This window comes from Cucurbita maxima, unplaced genomic scaffold (genome assembly GCF_002738345.1).
Source record: "Cucurbita maxima cultivar Rimu unplaced genomic scaffold, Cmax_1.0 Cma_Scf00027, whole genome shotgun sequence".
Classification (NCBI taxonomy): domain Eukaryota; kingdom Viridiplantae; phylum Streptophyta; class Magnoliopsida; order Cucurbitales; family Cucurbitaceae; genus Cucurbita; species Cucurbita maxima.
In genome coordinates, this window is record NW_019272043.1 from 610953 (window position 1) to 624112 (window position 13160).

The window sequence follows — 13160 nt, forward strand, 5'->3', positions numbered from 1 at the left end:
AACAATAAAAAATAAAAAATAAAAAATAGGACGGTGAATTATTGACCAAAAATAAATAATTTTTTTTATCGAGTGATAAATCATTGCTTTTGTTCATTTCTAAGATTAAAATATCAACTTTATTCTATTTTAATCAATATATTTTTAAATACCTAAAATTATTTATTGTATTTATTAATAATACCAATAATTTTAATGCTGAATATATTTATAAAATTTAGTGAGAAAAGCTCGCTAGAGACACAATTTAAAATTTTAAAATATAGCAATTAGAACCGACAAAAAATAATTAAAAATAATTAAAAAAAATGTCATCCAATTATATTTTGTCATAAATATATTATTATAAATAGAGGAGAAAGAAAAATAATAAATAATTTAAAACAAATTTAAAAGTCAATACTTTTTATTATTATTATTTTTTTTTGGAAAATTTTAAATAATTTTGTCCACTCAGCAACCAGAAAGCTACAGAGAACGAGTATTTAAAAAGCGCGGGGTCAAGCCTGTCTTTATTTCTTCCTTTTCTCTCTCAGACGAAATGGAAAACAGAAAGCTCTCCCTCTCTCGCATGGTGGATTGTGGGGTCCTCTCTGTTCGCTGAAACGGTGAAGGAATACACAGCCATTTCCCTCTTTCTCTCTCTTCTCTCTGGTAATCGATTTCTTTCCTCTCTCTCTCTCTCTCTCTCTCTCTCTCTCTCTCTCTCCCCTCCCTGCTCTGAACTTCTGTCAGTTCTTCTTTTGCCTTGCCGTAATCATTTTCGGTGATCTTCTCTAAAGCCCTGCGGAGAAGTTTGTGGGATACCAGAGCTATGAGCGATAATGTCGCTTTTCTTTAAAGACGCGGATCCAGTGTTTCAAGGCGCCGGGACCAACGCGTATCCTCTTCTGTTACATTTTTTCTGTTTCTCTTTTTTATTTTTCGTTTTTCTGTCTATTTATTGTTCAATTTATCAGGGTTTTTCATGGATTCTATCTTAATGTATTGTTCTTTGCGTTCGAGTTTTGGTCTATTGAATGCCGATACGTTACTTTCGATCTGGTCACGAGGAAGAAATGTGACTATTTTTGCGTGTGTGTGTGTGTGTGTTTTATTTTCTCGACTGTAAGTGTGGCGTGTTGTGTTCGCATGTGCAGTATATTGATTTGTTCTTAACGTTTCTTAATTAAGTGGGCTGGAAATCTGGTGTATTGAGAGCCTCCGAGTAGTTCCTGTTCCAAAATCTTCACATGGGAAGTTTTACTCTGGAAGTGCTTACATAGTTTTGAACGTAAGCTTTTCAAGATTTGCGTTTGTTACTTTATTCATTCAGAATGTTTGAAAAGTTGTAGTACTCGGAACACCTACTTCAAGTCTTTGATTTCATTTGTGGACTCCCGAATGTTATATATACTTTTTTACTGCCCCTTTTAATGCTCTTTTTCATGGAATTTGATCGTGCTGTGTATGGGCTCGAGCAGACAACTGTGCCAAAATGTGGAATTCCCCGGCATGAAGTGCATTACTGGGTGGGAGAAAATGCAAATAAGGTGTTCAACTATTCGTTTTTCTTTCTCTTTTTTGTTATAGAAAGAAAATTTGTACAAACTGTAGCTACCAAATACTAGTTACTAATTTTTCTAGTCTGAGAATCGAAATGCATGATGCATACATTCGGTATCTTAAAAACGACTATGAATTGATGATCGAAATATGGATATGGACTTGTTTAAATTCAGCCTGAAAGTCACTGTTTCTCCACTACCGTATGTTTGTCCGGAGATGAGAAGATTTCGCCATTATATCATATAGTATATCATTTTTTGTGCTTAAAATTTATGTATGCATTTTATTATGTAAAAGTTGTTGCAATATCAGGATGACGTAGTGATTCGTGGGCATTCTGCATTGACAGGTTGATTCAGCTTTGGCATCAGACAAAGCACTGGAACTAGATGCGGCTCTAGGTTCCTGTACTGTTCAATACAGGGAAGTTGGTGGGCAAGAAACGGAGAAATTTTTATCATATTTTAAACCATGTATTATTCCTTTAGAAGGAGTGTACTGCGCACAGCCTCAGCACCTCAAAGATAAAACATACAGAATCAGACTTCTGACCTGCAAGGGAGACCGGGCTGTTCATGTTAAGGAAGTAAGCAACAAAAAATGGCTTCCTTTAGTTATTTAACAATGTTGTTAACTTTTAAATTGCATCTTCACCTGTTATAGGAACCTACCCCGTTGAGGTTTTGTGGATTCATTTATATGGTCATAAAGAAGTTTTTGTTTGTGTTCTTGATGATGACTGATGAGGATGCTTTTTGTCGTCATTTATTATTATTTGGTCGGGTGAGATAAGACTAATCTGTATGTATCTTCCTTAGGTTCCCTTTTCTCGGTCATCATTAAATCACAACGATGTATTCATCCTTGACACTGCATCAAAAGTTTTTCTTTTTAGTGGAAGCTTTTCTACCATACAAGAAAGGGCTAAAGCGTTGGATGTTGCTCAGTATATTAAAGAGAATAATCATAGTGGAAGCTGTGACTTAGTAACTATAGGTCGGTACATTTGTTTCTTTCCCCTTTCTTTTTCCTATGACAATCAAAAAGTTCTCATCTGTTGTTGCAGATGATGGGAAATTTGTGGGTGATTCCGATGTTGGAGAGTTTTGGAGTTTCTTTGGTGGTTATGCACCCATTCCTCGGGATGTGCCTTCTGATCAGAAATCAACCGATTCTTCTATTATACTATTTTGGTTAGGTTCCCTTCAACAATCTTTTCCTTCTGTGCAATGATTCTGATGAGTTTTCCTTCAATTGATACCTCTTTGCTAGTTTGTTCTTGATATTACCCATTGGAAACGAAAGAAAGGTAAATGAGGGTGGTGTTTTTTTTTTCACAGTAAAAAAAAGGCAATTGGTCTCTGAATGCATATGCCTATTATATTTAACATAGCTGAAATCTACCTACCTCAATCAACCGTTGCTCCAGTCGAGTTGCATTTCAACGGGAAAAGAGAAAAGCATCTCTCTTGTTACGATTTTATTATTTATTTTATTTAAACTGCACCTAATATTTAGAATATTCTTGTAAGCAGGATAAACACTCAAGGGAAATTTTATCAGAAAGGATCTGATGTTTTGAATAAAGAGATGCTTGAGACAGACAAATGCTATATGCTGGATTGTGATTCACAGATATTTGTTTGGATGGGGAAACATACTTCAGTTACCGAACGCAAGACATCCATAGTAGCAGCAGAAGTGAGGGTTTCATTTAGTTTTATTATCCATCTGTTTCCCAATCTCCAATACACCTGTTCAAGGGAATGATATATGCACGAGCGTAATTAATGCTGTGTGGCAATTTCTATAATCCAACTTGTTCTTTTTCCACATAATTTAGAAGAATAAGATTTGGGGAATAATGATGGTCGTCCTTTGTTTTTCTTCATAATCGTAGGTGTTAATTTAGCTTTCTCATATTTTATATAGTTTTATGGAAACCGCCTAAAGCTACTATATTTGGCGTACAGGAGCTTTTATGATATTATTATTATCTTATGCAGGTAGATACTAAGACTTAAATCCACGCCTTTTGACTGCTTATTTCTTTGATTATTGGCCTACTTACAGTGATTCACTTAAAGAGAATCATGTGATTACATATATTTTGACTACTATACAAGTATGATTTATTGTCAAGTTGACAATTCTGAGAACATCTTCTAAATTGATTCCGTATTTGAGACATTTTGACATTATAAAATAAAGTGGTCCAGCTTCCAGGAAGCTCTTAAGTTATCTTACAGTGAGAAGTAAGACGAGTTGTTGCGTTGACTACAATCTTTGTAACCTCTATCTTTTTATGAAGAAAAATAAATTCATAACATAAATCTCGTGAAAGTTGTACGAGTGGTTTTAGTATATGCATTCAGATAATTATTTTTTCTGTCACAGCTCACAACTCACTTTTGCTTCAAAACGAAATCATTAAAATAGAGTAAGTTATTGGGAGTCCAGAGTATTATATCTAGTACCCGTCCTTTAGAATGGTTTTGTTCTCTTTTTAGTTCTTGTAGTTGTCTTGGAGAAATAGCTTGAGCATCATCTGTGCCTTTTGTAACAATTTGAACTTTCATACTTCATCTGTTCCCGGAAATATCTTACACTTTTTCCTATCTTGTACTCTTTCACAGGATTTTGTTAGAAAGCAGGACAGGTCAACGGGGACTCACTTAACTTTCCTAACTGAAGGGTTAGAAACTGCTGCATTTAAGGTCTGCTATGAAGATTGGCCCAAAACCGTGGAGCCAAAACTATATGAGGAAGGCCGAGGAAAAGTAGCAGGTTTAGTCCATATTGCACCATAATGGAGAAATAACTTAGCAAGCAATGCTCTTGGATTTTAATTTACATTCATTCTTTTCAGCAATTTTCAAGCAACATGGCTATGCTGTGAAGGAGATTTCTGAACAAGACTTCAAGCCATGCATAAACATGCAAGGCAGGATCAAAGTAGGTTCTCAGTGAAAAAATAAAAAAAGATTTCTCTGACTTGTTGCTGCTTGCAGTGTGACAATTTCGTATTGGTGCCACGTTGACATTTCAGGTTTGGCGGGTAGATGGTGATAGGATTACCCTTCTTCCAGAGGCAGAACAGAGAAAACTTTTCACCGGGGATTGCTATATCGTGCAATATACATATCCTGGAAGAGGTAGGGACGAGAATATACTTTATTCCTGGCTGGGTCGAAGGAGTGTTATGGTAAGAATGATTTATCATTGGAAAACCGTGTTATTTCAAGTAATTCCTTTTTAAATTTACTTTATTTTCTTGAAGATTTTCAAGCATATATTAAAGAGAGAAAAGTCTGCTTTACTTTGGGTGTTGTATCTAGTTAAATTGTCATACCACATAATTTTTAAAGACTACTGTTGTCATGCACATTTACTCAATTAAGTTGAAACCGAATCCATTTTATAATTTAAAAAACAAGGAACATCTACTGGCTCATCATGCTTAGTACTAAGCTAACAAATAAAACAAAAACCCTGACTATCTATGAATCCTGACCAGTTGTTTAATGATCCAGAATAAGCAATGGCAATATGAAGTTAACTTGCCACGAAAGCTGGATGTTGAGATTGAGAAGGCCTATAAATTGGCCTATTGGTTTTTTATTGTTATGGTTTTGGATAAAAAGGGTTTCTATTGCAGAGATGAAGGAGATGAATTGAGGGGCGTATCTTCAATTTTCTTATTCAGTTATTATCAACGCTAAGTCAAAAGGGACCTTTAGAACTTCTAGAGATCTGTCTCAGCATGAACAACTCTCTCCTTTTTATTTAGGTGGCCGATATCTTGAGTTGATTGTTTTAAAGGTGATCAATTCGGAGTTTATTGAAGGTTCTAAATCTGAATGAGATCAAGTCAGTGTCTCTCCTGTCCCATCTTCAATTTTTCAATGACATCGTATATTTTTCCTCATATACCCTGATTAAAATAAGGAGCTTCTTCCAAGTGATTCATATCTTTGAGAATGTCTGAAGTTGAAGTTGAGAAAGGTAAAATTTCGTTTAGTACTTCATATCGTAGTGATATTGAATCTCAACCGTTGGAGCCTTTCTTTTTTTTTTTTCCTCTTAAAGCAGCCATCCAATATTTTGTAGTTTTTGGGATCTGTCTCTGGTAAATTGAATCTGAAATTACAGAAAAGCACATGAGGTCCCCTCTTCAAACTTAAATCTGGTACATTGGTGCTTATCAAAACTTTGTCCAGTGTACCCATATACATTCACATCTTCAAAATTCCCTTGAAATGTGTCATAGTAGTTGAAAAGATGATTAAAGACCTCTTTTGATGTGGTTTTGTCAAGGATGATAGTTCCATCCTATATTTATTGGCTATTGGTAATTTAAAGAGAGAATGAATTTCCCCTTCCTAAGAAATGGGGTTTCCCAAGAGAAAAGGCAGACTATCAAATTTTGGAAGGATGTACAAAAGATCCCCATTAAGTTTGTTATGTTTATTACTCTATAACCTTGTTGATAGAAAGCTGGCAAGCATCGAGAGAGCTTGGATTCCCTATTCAACATCTTGGAATCTAAATGTTGAAGAAATATGAATGATAGGGGGTGGAGTGACCAAGATTGATGGTTTAGGTGGAGGATTTTCAGACCAAACAATTAACTCTTGGAGCTTAGATGGCAGTGAAATGTCCTCTTGTAAGTCCATTATTCTTACAGCTTCTCGTGAAGTTACTCGAAAGATTTTGTGCTCATGGAAGGCCAAATGTCAGAAAAGATCAACTTTTTAATTAGACCATTTTCTTAGGTGGCTTCAACACATTGGCTAAGGTTCAATCAATCAAAAGGCAAGTGTACTCAATGCTTGATGGAAATAAAACGAGGAAAGCAGTTAGTATTTGACTGCTATTAGTGGACAAATTTTTTTGAAGTAACTTTATGTGGAATTAAACGTACTTGCATGAATTTAAATGTGAAGGGGTTTGGTACCGTGAAGTTACAAGTTACATCTCTCAATTTTATGTGAAATCCCACATACTTGTTAGGGGTAATTATATAATTAGATTTTAATAAGACATCTAATCACGACCATTAATTTTTTCTTTTCTCTCTCTCTCTCTTTCCTTTAACAGTTTTCCCTTCAATATTTTTAAATATTTTCTTCACATTTTCTATTTCTATTTTTATTTTTTCAATAAATGCTAAATGCTGTTACACTTCATGAATCTAGGAGGACAGAAGAGAAGCCATATCCCATTTGAACACCATTGACAATTTAACCAAAGGGGGTTCGGTTGTGGTGAGTCCTTGTTTATATGTTCAAATGCATGTATTCATGCCAAATCATTTAAATTAATCTGACTACTTTTAATTGGGCGGTCGTTTGACATGTTAAAGACCTACAAACAATAAGTATATACATTTATGAGAGCTCATTTATATAATTTCTTGCATATACCTGTTTTGCCTATTGATTTTACTTTTTGTGCTGTCAGAAATAATTTCCTTACATACATGCTTTTACAGGCTCAAGTAATTCAGGATAAGGAGCCAGATCTATTTTTCTTTATTTTCGAGACATTAATTATTTTTAAGGTGCGTCAACATGAGTTTCTTCTTCCCCAATGGCTTTCTTGTGTGTGCTTACCCTGAATTTTTGTTTAGGGAGGCAAGAGTACACAATACAAACAGCATCTAGAAGAGGAAGGTACTGACGATAATACATATGATGAAAGCAAAAATGCACTTTTCCGAATTCAAGGGACAGGCTTGAATAATATGCAGGCAATCCAAGTTGATCTAGTGAGTTTAGAACTGAGATCTTCTAGCATTTATTTGTGGCTACTTAGCGTCATTCTCTCTTTCTAGCCCAACAACTTTGAGTGGATGGTGAAGACCTTTTCTGAGGCAACCAAGCCTTGTATAGGTTCTATTTAGTCTATGGTTTCTATATGCTTGCTAGTAGATACTAATATTCATAAATACTAAAAATTTCTAATGTAAAAGAAGAGTTTGTGACTTAAAACTGTATATAACATCACCATAATAATCAGCTTGGCAGTTGTTTGATGGTTATTGCTTGAACACAATATTCTAATGGTTAAATTTCCATTAAACCCAAAGTTTAAGCTGATGGGTTATGGTAAGCATAATTATTTTAATTCTCCAAATCTCCCCCTCGCCCATGAGCTTGAAAATTTGTAAAAGGCCAAACGAGTGGGAATCAATATTAGTTGGAGTGGAAATGACATTATAGGGGTTCAAACTAAGGATCTCCTATTTTGATACCATGTTAAATCCACAATCAGCCTAAAAGGTTAAGTTGATGGGTTATGATAAATTTAACTACATCAACCCTCCAACACAAATACTGGATAATCTTGATCTTAGGTTTCTTTCATTTTTTTTTCCAAAGTCCCATTTTAATTATTATTCAGGCTTCCAAAGAATATTTAGACTAAGGTCTTTCTGTTCACTTTTATGATTACAAGAGAGAAAACACTGTAGAAGGAAACTTATTTTGTAGCTTTCTTTTACTCAGAAACCATTATTGTGTAGTATTAACAGCGTCTGACAAAAAAAGTATTTCAGGTTTCAGATTCCCTAAATTCATCCTACTGTTACGTCCTTCAAACTGGAACATGCATCTTCGCTTGGATTGGTAGTCTCTCTTCGACCAGAGACCATGAAATTCTAGACAGGATGATGGAAATTATAAATGTAAGTGAAGTACTTGGTGCTTGGATACAAAATGCAACCATTTCTCAGGACTTCCATATTGTTGAAGGCACGTTTGAAGAAAACAAGGGATCTAAGACGGTTAATAATTGGAGTATAGAGCCTTGATTATGTAGGCAATTTGACTGGCTAAAAATTTACTAACTAGGAATTTGTCTGCCTCTCTTCAAAGAATTAAATGCTTTATATCATTTGCAGCCAACATGGCAACCCGTATCAGTCAGGGAAGGGAGTGAACCTGATTTATTCTGGGAAGCACTTGGTGGAAAGTCAGAGTATCAAAAGGGAAAAGAGGCCAAAGGACCCATTGAAGATCCACAATTATTTGTCTTGAACATCAGTGAAGGTATTGACAATGTTTAATCTTTTAATCTATTTTTGAGAGGAAATGTACCTGAGTTTGGTTTATTGTTATCGAAATCCAAATTAGTGCTGGAAAATGTCTAATGGTGGGTTGTGCTTTGGTTGGTATTTGATTGAAATTTTCCTTTCAGGTGATTTCAAGGTATAGCCCTCTTGAATTTCTAGAAATGCATGCCACTGGTGCTCTTTTGGTGTGTGACATGCCAAAGTTCAATTGTAAAGTCTCCTTTGACGTATATCTTCTATATCCTTGTAAAAGTCTCTTTGATGTCTGAAATTTGGTTTCAAGACCTTGGCTCGATAAATGTGATTTTATATTAAATGCTATCGCCCACTGATATTCTCGTGGTACTTTATGCATCTTCAAGTAAGGCCCGTCTGAGTTATTATCAATTAAACGTTTATGTTGCCCTTGGCTTATTCTCAGGTCAAGGAGATATACAATTTTGCCCAAGATGATCTAACCACTGAAGATGTTTTGGTCCTTAATTGCCACAATGAGATTTATCTTTGGCTTGGCTGCCTCTCAAATGTTGAGGGGAAGGAACAAGCACTCGACCTCGCACATGTAAATAAATATTTTCCTGATATGCTAATGTTTCAATTTGCAGATGTAACTGTTTTTACCATGTACTAAATGATCATCTCCTATTAGTACCTGCATATAAATTCCAGATCATGCCACTTTCTCTTTTCTGAAAAATATTCAAAATGTGTCATAAATCAAGGTATCTTGACTGAAAATCTTGATTTTTTGGTCTTGAAAATGATAATTCAGAAAATTCAAAGTTCATTCTATTTTCTTTTCAGGTTAAATTATAAAGAATGTCCCAAAATATACCCTCTACTTAACATATACTCTTATTCTTTCAAAAGTTGCAATATAACCCTTAACTTTTTATAAACGTTTCAAGACCACCCATGAACTAGACATTTGTTAGAATATTGGATGAAAAGTCAGACGTGGCAGAATACCATTCTTTTGTACTTGTTCTAGGTAAGTGTTCTAGTCACTGTCAAGCAATTCTAGGTCACCTACATGTCGACTTTATGTATAATGAATTTCTACTCTAGGGATAGCATTGAAAAGTTTATGAAGGATCATGAGTAGTATTGCAACTTTTGAAAGAATAAGAGTGTTTTATGAACAGAAGTCAAAGTTTATGAGCATTTGTTTAGCCTTTGTTTTGTTTATATTGCTGCATGCTAAACTTCTGTGAAGTGTTCTTACAAGAAAGATATTGCTGCAAACAGAAATTTCTGGAGAAACATGCTTCGGATGAAGGAATTTCTCTTGAGACCCCCATTTATGTTGTCACTGAAGGTCAGGAGCCACCACTTTTCACCCAGTTTTTTCAGTGGGATATCTCAAAGGAAAATGTAAGACTGAGAATATTCTTTTACTAATTCAACTCAATAATACATGCATCTTGTGTTAGATGTGCAAGTCACTCCCCACCTCCCATAGCTTTGCATCTTCATAAGTAGAAGCATGTTAGAGTTTTCTTTTTCATTTGAATCCTTGCATGCTATTTTCCAACATATTGTACTTAAACAGGCCACACATTTAACTTAAATGTCGAGACATATGACCTGGGTGGAAGATCATGTTAGACACTACACAAGTGATTGTACTACGTCAGATAATACAGTGGCATCATTGTGAATATCATTAATGCTGTTCGTTTATTTACACTTGCAGATGCACGGTAATTCGTTTGAGAGAAAGCTTGCTGTTTTGAAAGGAAAATTACAGAATCTTGATGTAAGTGGCTTGTATGAAGGAGACTGATAATCCCAATAGCTTCAATAAATCAGTACATAATAGGAAGCTTTGGTTGTATATTGTTTCTATACAAAAAACTGATTGCAGCACATGGTTTATATGTCTCATTTATTTTGTCTCTTAATTATCCAGTCACCTGTGAGAAAATCATGGAGATCACTCTCAAGGGAGACTACACCAGATGGATCAAGACGCAGTTCTTTAAGTCCCTATCAGCACGACAGAAGTCTATCTCCTGCCTTCAGAAGTTCAGGGCCGCATTTAAAGTCTCCAAACAGAAATCGATTCTCCAGTTCATCGCCAACTGTCAGAAAGCTTGATTTGACTTCTCCTAGAAGTGCTGGTCAAGGGAGGGAGCTTGATTTGACTTCTCCTAGAAGTGCTGGTAAGGGGGGGGAGCTTGATTTGACTTCTCCGAGAAGTGCTGGTAAGGGGAGGAAGCTTGATTTGACTTCTCCTAGAAGTGCAGGTAAGGGGAGGGAAAACGTCTCCAATTTTTACAAAAAAGGAAGACCTTTCTTGGTATTCTCCCTATTACACTTCGAATTATGGAAATGTCTGATTGAAGCATAAATGAAAGTCGGCTCTAAACTGTGTAAAATTTCAATTAAATCAAGAAAATGGATAAGCTATTACAAATTGTGATGTTTAGATCTCTTGGTAGTAGACCCAACCATGCGACGAGTTGCATTTTTAATTAGATTATACATGTTGCTGTATGTTATTGGACTATTTAGAGAATGATATTTTGTGAACCTTAAATAGAAAAGGCATGCTCAGCTCTCTACTTCGTCAGTCTTCACATTTTTTTTACTGGTATATACATAAACTTTCTACCTGCTTGTCCATGCGCCTGCAGGTTTCGAGAGAACAGGATCATTATCACCGCTTTCTAGTAAGAGTAGCGATATCTTTCAGAATAATGAGAATGTGGATGCTGAAAACCTATCAACATACCCTTATGAACGGCTGACCGTGGTATCCAAGGACCCAATTAGGGACATAGATGTGACCAAACGAGAGGTAACTTCTTTTTTACTCTTATGACAGCCTGAATGGTTATGCTCAAATCCTCACCCCCACCAAGCTTTTCTTTGATCCTTTTTATTTTCCTACTGTCTGATGACACCTACTTTTAAGCTTTTTTACCCCCCTTCTTCTTCCAACTGTTTCATGAATAGTTCGGGATATGCTAGTTCAAAGGTAAATTGTAAAAATTACCTTGAACTTTGTCCTTCATTTAAAAAATACCCATAAAGCTTCAATACTAACTTTAACCTTTCATAAACGTTCCAAAATTACCTTTAGAATAGAAATGTGTTAGAATCTTGTATGGAAAGTTGATGTAACAATGATAGGTGATAACTAGTATGATTGTATGGATTAAATTTAAAAGTCATCCAACTTTTTGTTCAATATTCACCAGATTTCTATTCAGGGTAGTTTTAAAACATTTGAAAGGTCAAAGACAACTTCGGAAAGAATAAGAATATTTTTTAAACAAGGGGCAAAATATTGAGTATTTTATAATTTAGTTTAGTTCAAATATCATGAATGGAGTCCCACATTGGCTAAATTAGGAAAATATCATAGATACATAAGTAAGGTGTAGTCATAGTGGAGAATTGTGGTAGTTGGCATTGGTTAGTATGAGACAGATAGATGACTATTTGATGGGAGGTTGAATGGTACTTTGTTTTAGGGGAGGAAAGTCCACATTGACTAAAGTTGGGAAAGATTACGAGGATATAAGTAAGAAATACTGCTTCATTGATACAATGAGTCTTATGGAGAAAGAAATAAAAAAAAAAAAATATTGAGAACTTATATTCAGTGACAATATCATACCATTGGAGAAATATGTGGCAGTGAAATTAAGAGTAGCGAAAACAACTATTAAACCAAATGAGAACCAGCTTTCCTTTAGTATCACATTATATTTTGGCCCTGCGAAAAAGCTGAAAGCTGAGAAAACTATGCAATGTTGACTCGTTTTCTTGTTGCATCTTTTTTTCTTATTGGAAAATTCAATTCACCAAATTTCATTTAGAAATGTGCATTCTCTGATTGATTCTTCAGGCATATTTAAGCGAAGAAGAGTTTGAAGAGAAATTTGGGATGCCAAAAACAGTATTTTACAAGCTTGCAAAGTGGAAACAAAACAAGTTCAAAATGACCCTTGATCTTTTCTAATGAAACTTGAAGTGATAACTCTCTCATGATATCCTTTTACCCTTCATCACGGGTAGATTCTCATCTTTTACTTCTAATCCACGTTTTTCCTTTTCATTTATATTGCTAATTGTTTCCTGTCAATTAATGTGGTTGCTGTTGATCTCTTTGATGCCTTGATGCGTTGATGCTGCTTCTTTTTAGTACTTCACCTTAATGTCACGTTTGAATCAATTTGCAGTCTACTTGCAAATGATCAAAATGATGACTTCTGATTATTCTGATGGTTTTTCATTTTTAAAATTTGTGTATGGAATCGAAAACTATATGCTCGTAAAATTCACATCAATTGAAGAATTCTTGACTTGTCATGACATATTTTTTCAAATGCCTTTTACATCTTAAGTTCAGATATGGTTTTGCCGGCTTCTCCAGAATATTACATTTTATGATATTTATGATATGGATCAAGTATAGCCTCTCAAAATTAGTGAATTGTGTAAAATTTGTACGAAAATCTTGATTAGATGCGATAAGAAGTAAATGGTTTATTGTTTCATTTGACTTGTTATTGTTATTGTTATT

The 13160-nt window shown here is 34.8% G+C and overlaps 1 protein-coding gene across 3 annotated transcripts; it reads left to right on the plus strand.

Annotated features, from left to right (window-relative positions):
- The first annotated feature begins 521 nt into the window (after window positions 1–521).
- On the plus strand, window positions 522–12985 carry LOC111499458 (villin-1). 3 transcript variants are annotated; one of them, XM_023151026.1, is made up of 23 exons: window positions 522–654; window positions 783–880; window positions 1174–1273; window positions 1464–1532; window positions 1898–2134; window positions 2367–2544; window positions 2615–2741; window positions 3084–3249; window positions 4185–4335; window positions 4418–4503; window positions 4598–4753; window positions 6747–6815; window positions 7043–7111; window positions 7181–7318; window positions 8108–8236; window positions 8453–8600; window positions 8749–8759; window positions 9045–9185; window positions 9872–9997; window positions 10320–10382; window positions 10536–10872; window positions 11263–11426; window positions 12483–12985. In XM_023151026.1, exons 2-23 carry the CDS (start codon window positions 825–827, stop codon window positions 12594–12596), a joined length of 2835 nt encoding a protein of 944 aa, XP_023006794.1. In that variant the 5' UTR covers window positions 522–654; window positions 783–824; the 3' UTR covers window positions 12597–12985. The 3 variants fall into 3 exon arrangements, 2 of the variants coding, with proteins under 2 accessions (XP_023006794.1, XP_023006795.1); XM_023151027.1 differs by having other exon boundaries at window positions 522–614; XR_002720943.1 differs by lacking the exon at window positions 522–654 and having other exon boundaries at window positions 661–880; window positions 12483–12648; window positions 12780–12985.
- Window positions 12986–13160: the final 175 nt, after the last annotated feature.

Coding starts and splice junctions, on each gene's coding strand:
- LOC111499458 (XM_023151026.1), top strand. CDS start 825: ATGTCGCTTTTCTTTAAAGACGCGGATCCAGTGTTTCAAGGCGCCGGG. Junction 7,112..7,180: donor AGACATTAATTATTTTTAAG/GTGCGTCAACAT, acceptor ATTTTTGTTTAG/GGAGGCAAGAGTACACAATA. Junction 9,998..10,319: donor GGGATATCTCAAAGGAAAAT/GTAAGACTGAGA, acceptor TTACACTTGCAG/ATGCACGGTAATTCGTTTGA.